Source organism: Anabrus simplex, chromosome 2 (genome assembly GCF_040414725.1).
Source record: "Anabrus simplex isolate iqAnaSimp1 chromosome 2, ASM4041472v1, whole genome shotgun sequence".
Taxonomy (NCBI): domain Eukaryota; kingdom Metazoa; phylum Arthropoda; class Insecta; order Orthoptera; family Tettigoniidae; genus Anabrus; species Anabrus simplex.
Genome location: NC_090266.1, coordinates 1,025,646,587 through 1,025,670,478, shown reverse-complemented (window position 1 = coordinate 1,025,670,478; position 23,892 = coordinate 1,025,646,587). Strand labels below are relative to the sequence as shown.

Genomic DNA, 23,892 nt, shown 5'->3' with positions numbered 1-23,892 from the left:
TACCGTATGTTTTCTCTTTCAGGTAGTTTATAACTTTATTTACTCAAGTTAGTTGTGGCAGACTGAATAGCCTAACAGTACCAAATGATGTTCTTTTATTACAACATGCTTTACATCGCACCAACACAGATAGGTCTTATGGCAACAATGTGATAGGAACGGGCTAGGAGTGGGAAGGAAGCGACCGTGGCCTTAATGTACAGCCCCCAGCATTTGTATGGTGTGAAAATGGGAAACCACAGAAAACTACCTTCAGAGCTGCCGACGATGGGGTTCAAACCCACTATTTCAAATACAAGCTGATAACTATGTGACCCAGATTTTACAGTCACTTGCTTGGCATTAGCAAATGTCTCAGCTGAGAACATGTATCACTAGGTAGAAATTTGTATGGTAACAGAATCCAGTGTGAATGTCTCTTTGGTAGCCTTATCAGTTAATTTGTTTCCTGCCATACCCATGTGGCTTGAGAACCATATAAATGTCAATAATAATAATAATAATAATAATAATAATAATAATAATAATAATAATAATAATGGCTTTATGTCTCACTAACTACTTTTATGGTTTTCAGAAATGCTGAAGTGCCAGAATTTAGTCCCACAAAAGTTCTCTTATGTGCCAGTAAATCTACTGACACGAGGCTGACGTATTTGAGCACCTTCCAATACCACCAGACTGAGCCAGGATTGAACCTGCCAAGTTGGGGTCAGAAGGCCAGCGCCTCAACCGTCTAAGCCATTCAGCCCGGCAATAATAAATGTCATAATGGTGTTCTTTATTTCATAACCCAGCCAGCAGATTGTGGTTAAACTGCATCAACGGTGTTGCACAAAACATATACAGTATCGATAGACTGCGATGAGCTCGAAGAGTCAGGGCCTAACAGGAAATGCTGAAGCTCACTAGAAAGATTTTACTGCAGGGCTTCCAAAATGGCATAGAGCTTTGCTATGTACATGGCTGCAGGTTTCAGGTGGAGAAAAGAGAACCCAACCATCATTCACAATGAACGAACAGCCCACTTTTCCTTCCGCCCTAGAGCCATCCGAGTAAAGCACATATGATCCCAGATACCAGTTTACAACAGACCTGCAAAGCCTCTAATGAATGGAGACATTCGTGTTAACTTCTGCGCCGGTGTGCAGATACAGGATAATGTAAGGTCAACTTACTGTCCATGGAGGCACCTTACTGGATGCTCTGACTAGAAGGAATATTATTCATTCTGTAAATGTCATCTGGGTGAATTATCATTGGCTGCATTGCTCATGGATAAGCAGTACACACCTAGTGATTCTCGTAATGGAAAAATGCAAGAATAGCACGGATGAAGTGGCATCTGCTGTAGGTTTGCAGCATATAATAACAGCACTTTCATCTCAGGTGTAAACGTGGTACACAGGATTCAGCGACCAGGCTGGCAACAGGACTTGCATGGAAAGTTCCCACTGCTATTCTAACTACAGTACGTTTATGGTTTTTAGATATGCTAATGTGCTGGAATATTGTCCCACAGGCCTTTTTACACATCGGTAAATCTACTGACATGATACTCCAAATACCACCAGAGTGAACCGGAATCGAACCCACTACATTGAGCCCAGAAGGTGGAGCTGAGCTACTCAGCCCGGCTATTACGAACACGCTGATCCTTATGTTGCACTGCCGTAGTCTATAATATGGATTAAATGTGTACCCTATAAAAATGCACAAGTACTGAGTGAACACCCCATAACCACCATTGTGCTGGTTAGCTAACTTGGCATTTAAATGATGCACATGTGGCTCCCCCTCGAAAAGGAGCCCAAGGAATTAGCATGTACCTACTACCGGAAGAGCGACGCTCCCCAGATGAAGCTGAAGATTGGGACCGAGAGTGTGCTTCTAGCAGAAATGAGACAACAGAGGTCTTGTCACTTGAAAACGGGAAGCCATGTTATAATGCATATTGTTTCACTCTCCTAACAGCTCGCTGTAACTGTTGCTCTTTGACTACCCTGACAGGTGTGCTATAATGAAGTGCAAAATAGGCCACAAATAGAGACTGTATTACTACTGAATTCACAGCAGTGACAATACCATTTCTGAAAAACTCAAAACTGATCCCCGATGGACTCAATTTTCCTTGGTATTGCGAACATGCTCTCCCTACTTGGATAGGGAATAGATGGAAGGACAAGAAATATGCAATAAACACCAGCAAACTTCCTCGGAAATTCCAATAACACATGTTTGAAAGGATGCCATAACCATAAAGCCTTTTTCCAGATCAAAGGTAATAGCAACCAAATGCTGCTTGCAGAGAAAACTGTCCTGAAAAAAGCTCTCCAGGCGTACCAGGCAGTCAGTGAAGGTTCGAGCAGCTCGAAAGCCACACTGGTACAAGTAATGAACAACTAATGAATTGAAATGTGATTGAATTGAAAAGGTGGAAAAATCAATGTACTTTCTATAAAAGACAATTTTGTATAGCCACACTGGTACTCGGACAAAAGTGCTCTTTTCTCTACACACCACAAAAGTCCTTGATTTGCCACCCTCTCAAACAGCTTACATATACAATTAGTACAAAAAATACGACTGTAGCTCCCTGTATACTTAGGTCTTGGTCAGGATTTCCTGTCACCAATGAGACGAAAACTCACCCTCTAACCAGATTCTGTTGAACACTTTTGGAAGATAGCACAGGCTATCCTGACTAAGATGTTTCAAAATCTGGTTGTGGTTGTCATCTGGTCGGAGTGCAATGTGCTAGAAAAGCACGAGGCGCTCCAGAGTTCCCACTCTGTAAACGGCACATTATAATCCCCTGAAGCACAAGTAGCAAAATAAAGACGATTGAGCTCTGCCTCGTGCTTCAGAGCAAGAAACCGTAACCAGACATCAGCGAGTGATTTATGAGTGCAACGTTGGGGTTTTATACCTGCTGCTCTCTCTCTGTTCCACCAGGGACCAAGTTCACATCAAGGAGTTCCACAGAAGGAATAGATTTCTCAGCAACAGCAGCAAGAATTGCTGGTGCTATATATCTGTCTGTTAGGTCATCAGCCCAGAGGCTGGTTGGATCCTCAAATAGCACCACCATAGGTTATGCGGTTATAAGGAAACCCCAAAAACCAATGGCAGCACCAAAATGAGGCGTACTAGGCAAGATGAGGAGTGAGGTAGTTTGCCATTGCTTTCCTCACTGGGTCAGAAAGTACTATTGCAGCATGACTGACCCTATGAGCAGCACCTTTCATTAACACTCAGATGCACTAGTCATGCTCTGAATGTCATTACTCAGCACTACCCATACCCCAGCAACTTCCATATTGTCACAGCCATGGATGTTGACTGGGACTTCGGTGGAAGCTACACTTTACTCTGGCCTGTGCCAAGAGATGGATGCAAAAGTACTGTAACCATCAAGAAATGACAGCAGGATATATATATCATATCTTCACCTAGGAATGTCAGTGAAGACAGCACATTGCGAACTTCAGCCAATCAATGGTTTTAGATGTCTGTTTCAGAATCACCTGTTTTCCACTGGTGTCTCATACACCGTACCATAGTTTGAGTCAATCTTCTACAGAAAACAAAAATAGATAAAGTTATAAGATATCTAGTCTATATTTCTTGACCAATTGCAATGAGTTTACAATTTTGAGGGTTTTTTTAACTTTATATCACACCGAATTAGAGAGGTCTTATGGCGACAGTGGGATAGGAACGGGCTAGCACTGGAAAGGAAGCAACTGTGGCCTTAATTGCCTGGTATGAAAATGGATAACACGGAAAACAATTTTCAGGGCTGCTGACAGAGGGGTTTGAACTCACTGTTGAAAATTTATTTTTCTAAATGTGAAGTGTAACCAATATTTCACTAAATGTTATAACTGGACAGTTTGCCACTTCTTAGCAAGCATTTAAGCATTGTTTTTCAGACTGACATATGAATTCAGTTGAAGTCCCTTATCAGATTATTTTAACAAATGAGGCGGCCTCACCTGTTATGCTCAACAGCGGCCTTGTTGGAGGATGGGAGGATCGGAAGGGATAGACAAGGAAGAGGGAAGGAAACGGCCGTGGCCTTAGGTGCCTGGAGGAGAAGTAGGAAAATACGAAAAACCACTTCGAGGATGGCTGAGGTGGGATTCGAAACCCTTCTACTCAGTTGACCTCCCGAGGCTGAGTAGACCCCGTTCCAGTCCTTGTACTATTTGTTTTCAACTTTCATGGCAGAGCTGGGAATCGAAACCGGGCCTCCGGGAGTGGCACACATTAACCACTACACCACAGAAGCGGACTAGTACTATAATGCTACCTATATGTTTATGTTAGTGCTGAAATCCGATTTCTTACTTTACTAATGCTGAAAGCCCGAAAATGTAATGTTGTTCTTTAATAGGGGAATCAGTCTAGAAGGAAATGTTGAAAGTGATGTGATATCTATCCACGTTCGTTGTTATCCTAATACTATGGGTTACAGTACATTGCACGTATTTAAAAGACGCCACTTACAAACTTGCTTGTTATCCGCGAATTTCTGCGGGCACAAAAGTCACATTTTTCAAGAATGATGACATCTACACATGGTAGATTGTCTGACTGTGCTGTTTCGAACCTTTCTTCTGTCATTTCGAAGTTATTCGCGATCGTGAATAATAAACAATCGGCTTTTAGCAACGGCTATGCACAACGGCTGATAGAGCTCCATGCGGTACTGGATCGTGACGTCACAGCGCGCCGCTTACGTCAGAGGCCGTTTCACTCGCCTTGCGGAAAGGCACTATTAAATATTTTTTTAATGGTAGAAAACAAGGCAACATACCACAATGTAATACGTTTACGTACTATTTCATTGGTGTACTTTTCAAAAAAAATATTTTTGAAAATGATGCATGTTCCCAATTGCATCAATTACATCGGAGTTTCAATGTTTAGCTTCTTTATCACGTAATGTTGTGCGCAAGCAGTGTCTGTATTAGCGTGGAATCACATGCGAGTACTCTATTCCGCCTGACGTCACAAACCTGTACGGGCATGACCAACTACAACGTAATATTGTAGTTGGTCTTGGTATGGCACTCCACAGCAACTGAGTGGTAAGCCCTGGTGTTGCATGATTATGAACGAACAGTAGAACCCTAGAAGTTTAAAATACAGTACTGTGTTATGACTTGTTTGTGATAATAACACTAAAATAGCTCAATTTTGGCTTTAATATTATTGTTAATGCCAGTAGCGTAGCCAGGATCGACCGACAGTGGGGGAGGGTTGTAGTTATAAAATGTCGGTAGAACATAATGTTGTGCGTGTGTGGTGCGCGCATGCATGAGTGTCATTATAAAGATACTGGTACAAGTGAATTATGTTGATATTCAGATGGCACTACAGGTACACTACAAAATATTACATTAAAATACAGAAGAAAAACAATATGATTAAGATGAATAATTTTACGGCGAATGGTAGCTTATGTTCAGATTACAACCTAAAATACAACTTTCGGGGCTTATTAGAAAGTAGATTCAAGAGATCTATTCATTTTACAATAATGTTTCCGTGAATGTTCAAAGGAGCCAACCCACTGGTTGTGCTTTCGCTGTTTCATTGTCAGTTTCTGTTTATTCTCTTTTGTAAAAATTCCATGGGGGGTCTAACCCCCCTGGTTAATGCCCTGGGGGGACTAAATTGAAAGTTTATCATATTCATTTTTTACATAGTATTTCTCACCTGGCTACTCATTCCTGCCACGCAGCTGACAAAAATTTCTGGAGAGAACACTGGACATACACCACTCTTAAAGCAACTATTGGTTATTATTTTGTGTTGTACAACAAAAATATAATTATGAATGCTATAACAGCCTTAATATACATAAACCTAAACAAGTTTTCAGGTAGCTTACCAACCCCACCACCACTAAGTTCATTATTACAATTGCATTTATTTAACCCAGTTCCATCCAGTAACAATTGAAATATACTATAATCTATATATATAAAATAAGAGTTTTGTCTGTACATTGCTCAGAATTTGAAAAGAATGGTATTTCTGTATTGGCCATGTCCATAGTAACAAGGGAATGCACTTTTTACTTTTCTGTAATTTCTGTCTGTATGTATGTATGTACACGTATCACGAGAAAACAGCTGAAGAGAATTTAATGAAAATCAGTATGTAAAGCCCGGGAATAAGTCGCTACAATCTAGGCCATAAATAATCTTATTCACGTGCAGAGAAATGGTAGTTTAGGGGAAGGCCTAAAATTTAATTCTCAAATATTTATGTTAGTAGTGGTCCTATCGTAATGAAAATCGGTATGTAAAGTCCGGGAATAAGTGGCTACAATCTAGGTTGTAAATAATCTTATTCACGCTGAGAGAAATGGTAGTTTAGGAGAAGGCCTAAAATTTAATTCTCAAATATTTGTTATTTGTCCTATATTAATGAAAATCGGTATGCAAAGTCGTGGAATAAGTCGCTACAATGCAGGCCATAAATAATTTTATTCACGCTGAGTGAAATGGCAGTTTAGGGGAAAGCCTTAGATTGAATAATCAAATATTTGTGTTGTTCGTGGTCCTGTTGACAAACAGTATGTAACTAAATTAAATATTATTAAATTTCCGATCATTTATGTCTTTTACATTTTTAGTGTACCAGCTATGATAACGAAGATATTCATGAAATTGTATTTTTTGTAAAGTCCATTTCAGTGCCGCCACGAGAAAATGGGTAAACAGAACTGAATGAAAATCGTTATGAAAAGCCGAGGATAAGGAAATGCAGTCTACACTATAATTAATTTTATAAGACGCCCTAATATTACACAGTCAAAAGAAAACTGGATGTGAAGGCCTACAATACAGAAAGCTCATAACATGGATCAATAATAACATTACATTGACCATTGTTTGTTATGATGTGCTTTGTATCTCTGTTGCGGCTCATCTCTGATAGATGGGATTACTGCTGTATACCAGAGATTTTTTAAAACTTGCTTCACGTCGCGCCGACACAGATAGGACTCATGGCGATGATGGGATAGCAAAGGGCTAGGAGTGGGAAGTAAATGGCCCTGGCCTTAATTAAGTTACCGCCTCAGCATTTGCCTGGTATGAAAATGGGAGACCACGGAAAACCATCTTCAGGGCTGTCGACAGTGGGGTTAGAACCCACTACCTCCCGGATGAAAGCTCACAGCTGCTCGGCCCTAACCGCGCGGCCAACTCGCCCGGTCGTACTGAAAATATCAGCCTGCCTGAATATTGGCGGAAAGTAACTGAGGAGTTAGATAACTTTCTTCTTTAGCATGCCGTTCCTCTGGTTCATAAATTTCCTGATACTACTGATACGTAACAAACTGGTTCATCATAGCATTCCAGCTATTTAATCCTGACTCTGAGGCACTGATTAGAATGCGCAGTGTGCATATTTAACGGAATAATGGCAGAGGAGTGTTCACGGCTGTCTGCGGTCTGGTCATTCCAGCACTGGAACTCTGGACTGTTAGATCGGCACAGTAGTACTGTTCGCTAAAAGTGAGAAAATGTGCGGTTTTTCATTTGATCGAGTATTTTATATGATAACATTGCTTTTAATCGCTAAATTCCTACTGGCGACTTCAGGTAGGAAAACCACAAAGACAGTCTTTTTGAGAATCCCATAGTGAAGCACGGGTACGTCAGCTAGTAAGGAATAAAATAATGAAGGGCACTTCAGGGAAAGGACAAATTAAAGATCTAGGAAAAAATATTTTCCATCTCTATTTTCTCTATAATACATTACAACAGCAATTGCAGAGATTCAAATCTGAAATACAACTAAGGTATGCGGAATGCCTGACTGAACCACATATTATGAACCTTTCACAATCCCTGAGAGTTGATTACAAACTCATGATGTTCTGGAATTCACCTAATTATCCAATATATAGGTAATGCTTAACTTACTCTCTTCGTTTAGTCTCCGTGGCATGTTTAGCAGGCAGGTGACGACCATCAAACACCAGGATAGGCTTGATGTTGTGCGACAAGAGCATATTTATGAACTTGAGGCAATAATACACATAGCTGAAACAGTACCACCAATACAATTAATCTGATGTATAAAGAATTAAAAAATAGAAGTACATATCAATGCATGGAGGATGTTGTGGGCAGGAAAAACTTACTTCCAATGCAGACAAGACAAACAAATAAAAGAAAAATATCCACAAAAAATACTGAAGTAAAACATGTGAATTTACAAATGAACTGTTCCTGTTGTTATTAGTTTAAACAGAAAAGTTGAAAAACAGAATAAATTTGAATTTACTCACATGATATTTCTCTAGACATTGATACTGTTCTTATTAAAATTAGTACCTTTGTTGAATACTTAATGCATTATACAGCAATATGGTAATTAGGAGAGGCTTAACTGCAGTTTAGAATTGTAGTGCAGCTAGTCTTATTAGACAGTATCTTACTTGTTTTTCTGTCAGCAAGTAGTAGTTCGGTTATAGACACATGACTGACAACATGGCAGTAGGAGAAACGTACTTCAAGTAGCTCTTCATCTCATGATGAACTGCAGAAAATGCAATGGAAATTGTGAGAAATGGAGTGACTTGTAGTTTGTGTACTACAAAATATCATATGAATAAAAACTGTTCTGTTGATCGTAGTGCATCAAATGAACATGAATGGTGCTGTGAAAAGTGCTTCAACACAATTCAAAATGTAGGTCGTGAAAATTAGGTTCGTGCTAGTAAATCTGAAGGCAAAGAATGTTGTGAATGCACTGGTACGGTAATTAAGTTAAGAAACAAAATTGTCACAACACAGTAATTGAGTTAAAGAAGATATTGAACAAATAAAGTATCGTGAAAAGTACTATTTCGATCAATCGCGGCCAGTGTTAAGAAATGAGAACAAGTGGCGAACAGTCAAGAATCAATGTCATAATAAGAGGTCAGTACAAAAAGTGCAGGCGGTTGAGGAATCGCAATCAGTTCATTTGGTGAACAAGTGTTCTCCTTTGACTGACCTAATTAACAATATAAAAGACTATAAAAGTGATACTATAAATAAAACTATCAATGTAAACCAATACTACAAATTTTTTCAGAGAGTCATGGCAGGGGACTTTCTAAAACAAAATCAATCAAATAAGTACGAAGGTAATCCCAAAAATAAGGTCTCCTATTTCTTTAGAAACACACAGACCTGTTTATTTCTACAATGGTTTACATCATTTTACAGCTTGAATATTTAGTTATTTTTCTACATAATAACCATTTCGGTCGATGCATTTTTGTAGACGCTGTGACAGTTTCTGTATGCCCATGTCATACCAACTCACCGCCATGCTGTTCAGGAAGTTGTGAACCTCATCTTTCACCTTGTCATCGGTTCTCAATCGCTTTCCAGCCAAATGTTCTTTCAACTTAGGGAACAAGTGATGGTCACTGGGTGCCAAGTCGGGACTATAGTGTGGGTGGGTGGTGATGTTCCACTGAAACTGTTGCAGGAGAGCAACGGTTTGCCGGGCGATGTGCGGGCGAGCGTTGTCGTGGAAAATGTTTACACCCTTGCTCAACATTCCTCTCCTTCGGTTCTGAATTGCCTGCCTGAGATTTTTCAGGTTTTTGGCGAACAGGGATGCCGCCACTGGCGTGATTGTTGCTTGGTCTCAGGTGTAAAGTGGAATGCCCAGGTTTCATCACCCATGACAACCGAGTCCAAAACGTTGCCCCGTTCGGCTGCGAAGCGTTGAAGAAACGCGCAGGAAGAATCGACTCGTTGCCGCATGTGGTGTTCAGTCAGCATGCATGGCACCTATCTTGCGCACAACTTCCGGTATTTCAATTTTTCCGTTAAAATTCTGTGAGCGGCACTTCGGGAAACCCCAGGAACCAAAGTGCAGAGATCATCCAGGGTGATTGGCCGATCTTCACACATGATTTGCTCAACCTTCACGAATGTCGACGGAAATTGACGGTCTCCTGCTCCTTCGTTCGTCATGAATTTCAGTCTGACTGGCTACAAACTCTCTACACCACTTACGAATATTTTTGCATCCATGCACGACTAACCATACACTTCCGTCAATTGGCGATGGATTTCAATCGGTTCAGTACATTTCGCGTTAAAAACAGAATAAATGTGTGCACTTGACGGTAACATCCAACGGGAGCTCCATTCTCAACGGCTGCCAAGCCAAGACCGAGTACCTCAGTGTGGTGTTGGCATGTTTATATGCGAGCGCGGGAAACACTCTTCACAATATTGTAACCAACAGCCACATGAACAGAGTTCTGTATTTATAAAATAAACAGGAGACCTTATTTTTGGGATTACCCTCGTAATATTACAACTGAGATAAAGGTAAAACAATCTGAATCGATTGGGATGGTTAAACTGGATACATAATATGTCCTGTTGTCAGAGCTATGAAGATGTTATGGTAATCACATGTGGTAATAATGATGTTGCAAAAAATTAAAATAGTTTTTGATGTCGGTAGATACTTTTCTCCGTAAGAATGAAGATAAAAGCATCAACACTGTGAATCTACTACACAGACATGACTTACGTAATTGGTCGTGTCAATGAACAGATCGGGAAAACCAATTTTAAACTAAATGTGTAGTTGTTTTCCAGGTGTGTGCTTAGTGGTTACATCATGATACAAGTTTGTTTATGCATCATGGACAGCATCTGAATGGTAAAGGGAGGAGTTATGTTGCTGCTGATTTAATCAAACTAATTCAACAAAAACATAAGTATGAAATTCCTATACTCATCAGTTGGAGGGATTGTGATAGTACAATAAAAACTCAGGTGAGTGCTGGTGATAGGAACTTATCCAACCAGGTGATGGACACAGTCAGTCAACAGACTGAATGGTGTGATCTTAACTGAAATGTTAAGGTACAACTACTTACTAGGCATTTAGGTGATGGTGTTGATAAGCAACTTGATATTCAGGTGTGGAATTGCTAGTGCCTTAGAAATAAATATAATCTACTGGATATATTCTTGTCCCTGTATTCTGTAAACATTTTATGTATTTCTGAACATTGCTCTCATGAAGATCAAGTTGAATTTATCATACTGTAAGGTTATACATTGCAATTGCAGGAAAAATAAGAAAAATGGTGGTGTAGCCAGTTTTACAATAAGTTATTTTGAATGTAAGGTAATTGATGTTTCAAAATTATGTGAAGAAATTAATTTTGACGTTGTCGCAGTGTATGTTAACAATATGGATTTGATTGTAGTCTCATTCCATCGTTCACCTAGTGGAGATATCGATACTTTTCTAGAGAAAATGGATATTTTATTGACAAAATTAATAAAGGTTCCTGTATGTAAAACATACACACATAATTACATTATCACTATAGACCGTTATACCTTTCAGCGTCCAGTCTGCAAGCCTCTGTGAATTAAATAAACGTGGCCACAACCCTCTATTGGCAACCAGTGCTGTGGCCCCATTTAGTTCTATACCTCTTATCTTTAAATCACTAGACACCCAGTCTAACCATCGTCGTCTTGGTCTCTCTCTACTCCTCTTACCCTCCACAACAGTCCATTATTCTTCTAGGTAACCTATCCTCCTCCATTCGTCTCACATGACCCCACCACCAAAGCCGGTTTATGCATGCAGCTTCGTCCATCGAGTTCGTTCCTAACTTAGCCTTTATCTCCTCGGTCCAAGTACCCTCCTGCCTTTGTTCCCACCTGTTTGTACCAGCAATCATTCTTGCTACTTACAAGTCTGTTTCTTCTAACTTATAAGACATCCTGAGTCAACGCAGCTTTCGCTCCCGTAAAGCAAAGTTGGTCTGAAAACAGACCAATGTAAATATAGTTTCGTCCGGGAGCTGACTTCCTTCTTACAGAACACTGTTTTTTGCAACTACGAGCTCACTGCATTAGCTTTACTACACCTTGATTTAATCTCAACTTACTATATTACCATCCCGGGAGAACACACAACCTAAATACTTAAAATTTTCTACCTGTTGCAGCTTTGTATCACCAATCTGACATACAATTATGTTGAATTTCTTACCTACCAACATAAATTTAGACTTCGAGAGGCTAATTTTCATACCATACTCATTGCACCTATTTTCAAGTTCCAAGATATTAGACTGCAGGCTTTCAGCACAATCTGCCATTAAGACCAAGTCGTCAGCAGAGGCCAGACTGCTTACTACATTTCCAACTAACTGAATCCCTCCCTGCCACTTTATACCTTTCAGCAGATGATCCATGTAAACTACGAACGACAAGGGTGAAAGATTACAGGCTTGTATAACACCTGTAAGTACCCTGAACCAAGAATTCATTCTACCATCAATTCTCACTGCAGCCCAATTGTCAATATAAATGCCTTTGATTGATTTTAATAATCTACCCTTAATCCCATAGTGCCCCACTATGGCGAACATTCTTTTCCCTCAGTACACTGTCATATGCTTTCTCTAGATGTACGAAACATAAACATAACTGTATATTCCTCTCATAGCATTTTTCAATTATCTGGCGCTTACTGAAAATCTGATCTTGACAGCCCCTCTGTGGTCCGAAACCACATTAGTTTTCATCCAACTTCCTCTCAACCACTGATCGCACCCTCCCTTCCCACATGCCAGTGAATACTTTGCCTGGTATACTAATTAATGAGATACCTTGATAGCTGTTGCAATCCTTCCTGTTCCCTTGCTTATAGATAGGTGCAATTACTGCTTTTATCCAATCTGAAGGTACCTTACCAACCCTCCATGTTAATCCTATTAATCGATGAAGCCATTTCATCCCTGCCTTCCCACTATACTTCACCATTTCATGTATAATTTCACCTATTCCTCCTGCTTTATGACAATGGAGTTTATTTACCTTCCTTAAGCATAATTTCACTAACATAATTTTCCTCCTCCAAATGAGCTTGGTTGTTCGCAACACCACCAGGAAGATTTCCTTTTACGTTGAGAAGATGTTCAAATTTTTCCCTCCACCTCCCCAGTGATTCTCTCAGTTCACCTGAATTACCCAAAACACTGTTCATTTCCTTTCTCCGTCTCTTCTTAAGATTCTTTATTACTGTCCAGGAAGGTTTCCCTGCTGCTTGATGTAGCCTTTCCAAGTTATTACTAAAATCTTCCCATGACTTCTTTTTGGATTCAACAACTATTTGTTTCGCTCTGTTTCTTTCATCTACCTACAATTCCATGTCTACATCGGCCCTTGTTTGAAGCCATTTCTGATAAGCCTTCTTTTTACGTTTACAAGTTGCTCTCCATCATTCAACCAAGACGTTCGCTTTTCCCCGTCTTTACACACAGTCGTTCCTAGGCTCTCCCTTGCTGTTTCTACTACAGCATCCCTGTGTGCCACCCACTCTCTTTCTATATCCTGAACCTCCTTACTGTCCACTATTCGAAACTTCTCACTAATCATATCCATGCACTTCTGTCTAATTTCCTTGTCCTGGAGATTTTCTACCCTTATTTGTTTGCAGACAGATTTCACTTTCTCTACCCGAGGTCTAGAGATACTTAGTTCACTACAGATCAGACAGTGGTGGTATCATTGAAAAACCTGTACATTTCTAACAGACTTCCTGAATTCGAAGTCTGTTAAGATATAGTGTATTATGGATCTAGTACTCCTAGCCTCCCATGTGTAGCAGTGAATAGCCTAATGCTTGAAGAATGTATTTGTAACTGCTAAACGCATACTAGAACAGAACTCCAGCAAACGCTTCCCATTCCCATTAGCTTCCGTATCTTCCCCACATTTACCAATCACCCTTTTGTATCCTTCAGTTCTATTTCCGACTCTCGCATTGAAATTGCCACCGAGCTCGATAGCTGTAGTCGCTTAAGTGCGGCCAGTATCCAGTATTCGGGAGATAGTGGGTTTGAACCCCACTGTCGGCAGCCCTGAAGATGGTTTTCTGTGGTTTCCCATTTTCACACCAGGCAAATACTGGGGCTGTACCTTAATTAAGGCCATGGCCACTTCCTAACAACTCCTAGCCCTTTCCTGCCCCATCGTCGCCAGACCTATCTGTTACAAGTGATGAAAATCATTTTTCGTCCGTATTGAAAGTTTCATAAACTGTATATAGGATAATATCTTTTTGTTTATTTCCACCTATTCAATACATTACAAGAAGTAGGTGGAAATAAACAAAAAGATATTATCCTATATACAGTTTAGACCTATCTGTGTCAGTGCGATGTCAAGCAACTTGCTTGAAATCGCCCGTTAGCACTATCCTATCCTTGCTGTTGACCCTGACTACGGTGTCACTCAATGCCTCATAAAACTTGTCAACTTCATCCTCATCTGCACCCTCACATGGTGAATACACTGAGACAATTCTCGTCCTAATTCTTCCAACTGCCAAATCTACCCACATCATTCTCTCATTTACGTGCCTAACAGAAACAATGTTGCGCGCAATAGTATTCCTGATAAAGAGTCCTACCCCATACTCCACCCTTTCCTTTTTAACAACCCGTCAAGTACACTTTATAATCTTTTATCTCTTCCTCATTATCCCCCCATACCCAAATATCACTTCCTCCTAGTACATCCAGATGCATTATCTTTGCTGACTCGGCCAGTTCCACTTTCTTTCTTCCATAAGCCCCATTAACATTGATAGCTCCCTATCGAATTCCATCTTGTTCGCCAAGTTGTATCCAAGGAGTCCCTCGGCTGCCAAATGAGAGTGGGGCTCCGTTACTCCCATAGGTCCGAGGCTTGCAAATGTTCTGAGCTCGGTACATTCATGCAGCAGGATGCTACCCTACTTGCACATAGTCCAAGCGAGGATCTCTCCTCTAACGGGTAAGGGACCACCGGTAGATTGTATAGTCCTAGCCGCCTGAGCACAAGGAGGGCCAGACTTAGAATATGTCCTAGATGACCACTCCCATTCCTACTCTCAGAACCACTTACTAGGCCGTGACTATACAGTAACCCACACCATGTAAAAAGAAGACAAGAATTTCCATCTGTGGTGACATTTATCTGGACATTACACATGACAAAAGGAAGTAAGTTTTTTTTAATTCACTGTGTTTTTTTAATTTCTACTGTGCCTAGATATAGTATTACATGGCCTTGGTTCAGACCACTTAGCCTTATGGTTAAAATTTGATTATGTGTTGACTAATAGGTCTGATACTATACTGGTATGCAAAAGATTTGTCTCCAATGAAAAAATAACAGCATTTAAGTTGAGGTTGAGATCGCTGATTTGGGATGTTCAATTGGATCACACCCTAGTTCAGATTGAAAAAAAAAAAAAAACTATTTTTTTCTGAATTCTTTCCTGTTACTGAGAAAACTTACAACAGAACATCAAAATTGAATCAAATTCACCTTGAATGGTTTATTCAGGAACTGAAGGAGTTTAGGAGCCAGGTAATGCTGTCTTATAGAACTTTTGTACACGCTAATGAAAAGGAACACACTGACCAATATCAAAACATTAGGAAATCTTATACACAAATGATTAATGAGACAAAATTGAAGGCTAATGAACATTTTATAGAAAATGCAAGTAATAAAAATCGCACAGCCTGGAGATTAATCAGTTCTGGAACCAACAGAGTGACTACAAAGCCAAAAATAGAAATCTCACCAGACGAATTCAACCAATATTTTGTTCAATCTGTAGAAGACATACATAAAAATACAAATGCAAAGGAATTATTAGTTCGTAGTAAAAAAATGCTACAAAACAATGCTTTAAATGGAATGCAGTATCAGACAATGAAGTATAGAAAAAAGTGAACAAACTAAAAATAATTCAAAATGTCAGGATATTTATGGATTATCTAACAATTTTCTCAAAAGAATATCATCATCTTTAATGACCCCCTTAACTATATGTATAATTTATTGTATAAATACTGGAGTTTTTCCCAATAGTCAGAAATATTTTGAAGTTATTCCTTTAAAAAAAAAAAGTCTTTTCAATCACCCCTGCAGTTATAGAGCTGTTCCAATCATTCCTATATTTGGGAAAATCCTGGAATATATTATGTTGGACCAGTTTACCTCTTATTTCGAGGTAAACAACGTGTTATGTAATGAACAGATTGGATTTTGTTCTGGAAAGTCAACAATTGAGGAAGATGTTTTTTTCAGCATTAGAGAACAAGCTATTTATGAAAATCACATTATGTGATGTGACTAAAGCACTGATTGTGTTTCCCATGAAATCTTGATTGATAAGTTAAATTATGATGGTGCCAAAAATAGAGAACTAGAAATATTTATATCGTATTTGAATACCCAGAAACTGGTAGTTGAAATAGCAGGGGCTGGATCAGGTGAATTAGAAACTTAGCATGGAGACCCACAGGGATCAGTACTGGGTCCTTTTCTTTTCTTGGTGATGATTAAGAGCCCAGAAGTTAGGCAAAATGCTTTTTTTTTTACCAGGTTGATGTATAGAAGAGTTAAATATAGATAAACGTCTTTCGTTCTTGATCAGTGACTGCATCAATAAACAGCTGTAGTGAGATTTAAAGGTGTAAATCACTCCATAGGTTGAACAACGCTAGTTGTGTTAGGTGGAAACCAGGCTAGCTTGACATTGGAAAGCAATACATGTGGGTGACAAGTGGCATTGTCGAGAAAAAGAAAACTTTGCGATTTTCCTTCTTTATCCTACAGTTAAATTTGTTCAGCCATTCTTCCATTAGAGCACTGGTCATCCAGGCTTTCCCACTGCTCCTCCAAGTTACCAGAAGCTTGCGCAAGTCCAAGTTTTTAAAACACCTTGGTTTTGCTGATTTCCCTATTACCAGGGACTTTTCCATTTTCCCCTCCATGTTACCGCACAACAGTACTGTAAGTGTTTCTTTCAACATTTTACCCCCACCACACTTTTCCCCTCGAAGCACAAGTGACTTTGAAGCCAAGGCTCGAAAAAACAATCCTGTTTCGTCGGCGTTGAAAATGTCTTTAGGTTCAAAGACAGAAATTAAATTTTGCAGCTTTGATTTCCACTCGGCTACTACATTTCCATACGCGTCTTTGGAATTGCCACAGACTTCATTCCATACAATATTTTGACTTGTTTTGAAACTCTCCAGTCACCCAGTTGATGCTTTAAAGGCGGTGTTGCCAAGTGATTTAGCAACGGCATGAGCCTCATTCTGTAGTAGAGGTCCACTAACCGGAAGGTTTCTAAACGGGCACTGACGAACCATTTCCACACTAAATCATTGATTTCTTCATTGCCCGTTAGCTTAGATTTCCTCTTCATTTGCCCATTCCCCTCCATCCACTGCTTAGTAATGTCGCCCTTATGTTTTTTAGTCTAATAAACTTGAATTTTTCCACATCTGAAATGCGACAATTTCACGCACAGACAACTTTTCCTTTCACTCGCTTCAATAACTTTCATTTTCTCGTTCAGTGTCAGTGACGTATATTTCTAAGCCATTGTGCTGTCTTCAAAACTGACACAAATTTACTGAAGGGACACAACATAAGGGAACAGTTTACATTAGAATTCGGCTCAAGTTGTACATCAAGATAAAGATCTCTACAAACCACGGCAAGAGTCAAGCAACTGGTGGAGATTTAAATTCCATTCTACCAGGTATGTGGGAAACCCGGACCTCATTAGAGCAGCGTGTTATGGTCTGTAAACACCTGACACTTCCCCTGGCGAAATATTTTTGTAATTGCAGTACCGGGTGTGCATAAATAAATTTCACAGCTAAAACATAATTTCCGCATTATACAGTAATTATTTTCAAAATTTCTTTCCGTTTCCACGTTGAACAGATTCCGCTTTATACAATATAAATAACATACAAAGCCATATCCAGTATGCCGGGACCATAACTTTCGTACACACTGGACAAGTTTCCATTTTATAGACGTTCCGCTTTGAGCAAGTTTTACTGTATTTACATTGACACACGTTTCACTCAACTGTTAAATTTAAAGGATCATTTTCTAATTAAATAAGGGCCAATGGCACAAGCCTTCAGAAGTGCCACTGATGGCAGTACAAGGGATAATGACTACTGGGTGAATGGGGATTTAAGTAAGACTATGAAATGGTAATGTGGGAAATTGGGAGCGAGATTTGTAGATCCGATCTTAATGGGTGGGTAGGAGATAGGGATCTATGCTCAGATGGCCTTCACTTGAACCGCAGCAGTACATATAATTTAGAAAGTTTTTTAGAAGGGTTATAGGGAGGTACATTCAGAGAAACGGGGTGAACTAGGGAGCGGTGACGAGGGTACAGGGAACTGGAAGTCAAGTAGAGATGTCATTAAAAAAAGTTAGTGTTGAACTGTAGAAGAAATGTAAAGAAAGGAATAGAATTAAGTATATATATATATATATATTGTAATATATATTGTATTGTAAGATATTGTAATAGGAGGTGAATCATGGCTGAGAAATGATATAATGGATGCAGAAATTTTCTCACGGAACTGGAGTGTTTATCGTAGAGATAGAATAGGAATGGTAGGAGGGGTTGTATTCATTATGGTGAAAGAAAAATTTGTAAGCTACGAAAAAATTTAAAGATGACAAATATGAAATTCTAGGTGTAAGGCTCATCTTCAAAGATAATAGGCAACTTGATGTTTTAGGAGTGCATACACCTACAAAGGGTGATGCAGATGCTGATTTAGAGTTATTTGATAAGATAATCAGCTATGTAGGAAACGATGCGGAAAGGAACGTGATTGTAGCAGGCGATCTCAATTTACAAAATGTCAATTGGAAAGGTAATGCAAACGACAGGAAGCATGGCCAACAAATGGCAAATAGGTTGGTAAATAGCACACCCACCAAGACACATGGCTAGTGCATACCGTGGATGAGCCAAACTTAGCACACTGTGGTGAAACGCTGACAACCAGGAATGAGTTAGCTGGAAAATTTATAATGTCCAATAATGGTCTATTTATACTGGTATTATAAATTTACACATTCAGGACAAATATTTCAGGTCTCCTATGGAAATCGTCATCTATATCATCTGATGGCCAGGCAGGCATCAAATTTTGATAATGAGACAAAGTCTCTCATAGTGCATTGGCACTGCCGGTGGCTCCAAGTAGCCTGCGCAGTGGCCTACAAGGTATGCACTAGCCATGCGTCTTGGTGGGTGTGCTTTTTACCAACCGATGAGCCCAACTTAGCACACAGGGGCGAAAAGCTGGCAACCAGGAACGAGTTAGCTGGAAAATGTATAATGGTCCAATAATGGGCCATTTATATTGGTATTATTAAGTGGTATGCTCTGAGCTGTCAGTGGAGAGACAGCGTGGAATGACATTAGGAGACGAGTAAGTCTGAGTGGTGTTTTTAACACAATGCGGACCGGTCCCGAGAAAACTCTTGTTTGCCTATCCGAGCGTTGCAGACCGGTCCCGAGTTATCTCGTGTTAGCAGCAGACTGAACTTTAGTGCTATCTTTTGAGATATACGGGAACTGTTTGTAGGTCAAGGGTGACAGAACTCTTATGTATGGTTCTACACAATCGATAGTCGCATTTCTTTTCGAGTATTCTTCATATCATAGATTTTTTTTTTTTTTGCATTTCTTGACAACATGTTTACAAAGTTCGAAGAGCCATGCAAGATAGCACGTGTTTGGACAAAGATGAAATTATTCGCGAATTATGCGCTGATACAGGCTCCGAATATGTAACTGAAGCTGGATATTCAGAGTTCGATGATGAAATATCTTCTAACGGAAATGTTTCAAGTGATGACGAGGATATAGCCTTATCTTCAAGGTGTGGAACTCACATAGCGCAGAACTAGTCTGATAATTGTGTTATGGGTGTAAACATTCTAAATATTGTAAATAACGTACGGTAGTGTTTTCTGACAACTGGGTTATAGACAACAGTGAACCTAGGCTAGAGGACTTTGAAGGTGCTCCTGGTATAAAGGTATGGCCTAATGAATCTGGAAACATAAGACAAGTAGCAGAACTTATGTTTGAAGAGGAATTTTTTCAGTATGTTGCTGAACAGACAAACTTATACTATGAGCAGAATTCACATTCCCATAACGTATCCCCTAAAACACTAAAGTGGACTAATTTCACTAGCAGGGAAATTTAAAAAAAAATATTGATCTGAATATATATTGATAGGGCAGGTGAAGAAATCATGTCGGAAGGATTACTGGCCAACCAATCCCGTAATTAAAGAAACCCATATTTCCGAAAACTATGAGCCGAAATAGATTTCAAGAAATACCCTGCATTTCAACAACTATTCAGGAAGGCCACTAGAAAAATACACGGTAGTCCTTCAAAAGCTAGTTAAGTTCTGACAGTTTATTTGCATGCATGCACTCCAGCTTAGACGTAGTTAGAAAGTGGCCGGGAACGGGGCTGTGCATGGGGTGAAGGGCACCCGGTCCGCAATGTGTTAAAAGTAGGAAAGATCACAATATGAAGTTAAAGTTGGAATTCAAATGAATATCACAGATAAGGTGTCCTAAACTTCAAGAATAAAACAGTACCAGTAAAGGTATGTACGAAATTCTAGGAGCAAATATAGAAGGATGAGAAAGCATGTACAGAGACATTACAACAAATGGGAAACCATGGGTGGGGAATGCTTTTGCAGATGGAAAATGACCAATTATTGTCAACAATGAAGTAACGAACGCAATATAAATTAGAACCCAACAATTTGCAGAAAAATATTTAGTAATATAAGTGTAGATTTTCCTGAAAACATTCACCACTAGACTACAGGTCCATATCAACTGCACTGACCTGCAAATATATAAATAGTATCCACGGTGTCCAATAAAAAATTTAAACGTACAACACAAAAAAAGAACGACATTCACAAGGAAAAAATGAACACTTACGCATCACTATGTTCTCCTCTTGCCAATTTTTCAGCACAAGTGTATGCTCCTTTATGCAGCCAACAATATGCATCAATTGCAACACAGCATCCCGAAAACTGAGACACGTTTATTTTACGCGAAGCTTTCTCAAGGAAAGGAATTAAGCCTTGTATTCCCATTGTCTACACTAATTTTATGCCGAAATGAGTATTAATAAATAATTTAAAATATTATTCTTTTCCACAATGCGTGAACGAATGAGCAGAAAACTTGAACATATTGTGCTGTGCGAGCAGGAAAGCAAACTCACTTGCCCCTCAAATTATACAAGAATTACATCAACTTGTTCATTGAATACGGGATTTTAAAAAATGAACCACAACAAACTCGACTGCATGGCGCGAAATAACATGTGATATCAGGTTGGCCAATCCACCGACATAAATTTGTTGAAAAGTCAATTTCAAATGGTTTCCTCTGCTATATGTTTATGTTTTGGAACTCACATTTCAATCAGAGAGTAATTTATTCTTCAAGTAAAAACATCATATTTCGAAATTTCACACACAGGCAGTAAGCAGCTAGTTTCTTGGGTTGACCTAAATGAAGTTGATAGCAGGGAATATAGATATATCTAGTAAGCGACTATTACAATAATTATTTAGTGTCAGTAAGCTTTACTTGTTCATATAGATTCTTGGATTTGACTTAAATAAAATTGATAGCGAGGAATATAGATACATCTATTAATCAACGACTGCAATAATTATTCAGTGACTGTTACGCTATAACTGCTTGAAATGCCACCATACAGTTCGACGTGACATTCACCTTTGCGTCAAGACATTATTATACCAAACAGTTACAACATAGATGCGACAAAATGTTCAAACTGTAACATTCCTTTCACAAAGGATGACAACGCCGTGGGCTGTGATGGATGCCCCCTTTGGTTTCATAGTATCTGTACACCTCTGGGAGTAACAGAAACCAAGGCATTGAATTCCAAAAAAGCAGGCGCGGCCGTAGGCCTACCTTATGTGCTGAAGTGCTGCAGCACATTGTCTATTGGGAAAATAAATTAGTTTTAAAATATCTACAATCAAATGCAGTGCATTGAAAAGACGTCAGCCAAAGAATAGGAAATTATTAAACTCCTCTCACAACCAGGTAACTAATGATGCGCTCCACGCCGGGTGCTGTGCGATCACAGCTCAGCGAGCTTTTCGCCAGAAACCAAGAACTCTGCCTTTTGCGCATGCGTGCCGAAATTTTCCTATACAAAGAGAATTTGTTTGTATATCGATGAACTATAAAAATTGTATGTTTATGTTGTCAAAATAAGGACATGATATTGTGATGTTCTTTAATTAAAAATGTCTAGTTTATAAATGACACTATAAAAACATAAAATGTAATTTTGCATTACGACGTTGCTGATTTTATTTCAATGATGTTGGTTACATTGGGAAGATCTGTTTTTGCGCGCTCACACCAAGTGTTTGAGATCGTTAATATTTTCCCATTGCAGGTGTTATTGTGTGTTTAATTATATAGTTCTTTTTGAGGAATGTGTATATGTGTTGGGGTTGTTTGCGTGTTTGTTCAGTGTGGAAAACTCAGTGGAGAGCCTCTTGAAAACCACTACCGGTATATTTCTAAATATTTTATTTTTTGGAGTGGGGATGGGTTACATCACACAGTTGATTTTCTGCACCAGCCGCCACTGCAAAAAAGGTAATCCACTTTGGATGTATGACACTTGCAGGTACAGATTACACAACTATGGACTGTGTAAAACATCACCGGAAAATACCGAAGCTATCACAGAAAGCATAAAGTCCTGTAAGGAGCTGAAAGAAAAAATGAATGATGTCGCTGAGACCTTGATGCAGAAAATATCTCTTATTCTAGAAGTTCAGTTACAACAAACAGAGCTACTGACTACAGTAAAGGAAACTGCAAAGTTATAAGATGAATAAGTAAAGCCCCATTCACAATGCAAACGTAACGTAACGTAAACTTAAAATTAATGTTAACTTAGAAGTTACCGGTACCGGCCATGTTATCTAATAGAACCATTCACAATGCGCCGACGTAAACTTCACTGAGAGTCCGTAAAATTAAGGGATTGGAAACTCCAAGCTCTTGCGGTTGATTTTACGTTAGGTTTAAGAACCAGCCAATCAGAACAGACGTAAATATTGTATTTTGTGCACGATATAATGACTTCTTTCGAAGAAATACTCTCTTTCAAAACAATTTTTATGTGTATGTATGGCAAGAGGAAAATAATTACAAAGAGGCTGTACCGAAAAAGAATACCTACGTGGAAATAAATATGCTGTAGCAATGAAATCTGACAGTAAATGGCAGGAGACAAGCTCGCAGCGCTGGCGACCAGACAAGAGACAATTCCTGTCATAGATAAAACAGTATCCCTTTATATATATTTCTTAACATTATGACAGACTACTAGTTTACGAAAACGATATCATCCAAACATCTCATCAGAGTGCATAAATATCGGTAAAGGAGACCTTACACTTCTCTTTATTACGAAAGGGGAATCAAATCGTAAAATAGTGTCAAATAGTTCAGGTTTCATCCGCATGTACAAAACGAACTGATGAGGGTCATTTTTTACAGTAGATCACCGAAATTGCTCTGAAGTAACCTTCTTTGATTCAAGGGATGAACCCACTTTCTGCACAGTTGTTTAGTTCGCCTTGTCATGTACATAAAGTAGCTCCCAGGAGTAAAGCAAAAGCTGTCTGAAGTAATGTGAAATCCGCTACCACGTTGTTTGATTCCATCGAGATATTAAAACATAAAACTGCGAGTTATACTAAAACCCGACTTCCATGCTAAATAACATGGCAGTGTTTTGATTGGCTGCTGTGTACACTTTACATCCATGTTACGTTCCTCCATTGTGAACACCACAAAGTTTAGTTTAATTTTACGGTTACGTTACGTCGTTAAGTTTACGGTTACGTTTTCATTGTGAATGGAG

At 39.2% G+C, this 23,892-nt stretch overlaps 1 protein-coding gene across 2 annotated transcripts in view; it reads right to left on the bottom strand.

The window, feature by feature from the left end:
• tos (Exonuclease tos) overlaps nt 1-21,223 on the bottom strand; it is a 136,304-nt gene extending 115,081 nt beyond the window's left edge. For both annotated transcript variants that reach the window (XM_067139641.2, XM_068225892.1), the window contains exons 1-2: nt 20,895-21,223; nt 7,950-8,069 (exon numbers count right to left, since the gene is read on the bottom strand). In XM_067139641.2, coding sequence (XP_066995742.2) covers nt 7,950-8,069; nt 20,895-21,055 — 281 coding nt within the window. In that variant the 5' untranslated portion in view covers nt 21,056-21,223. The remainder of the gene's footprint in view (nt 1-7,949; nt 8,070-20,894) is intronic.
• Between the last annotated feature and the right edge of the window lie 2,669 nt (nt 21,224-23,892).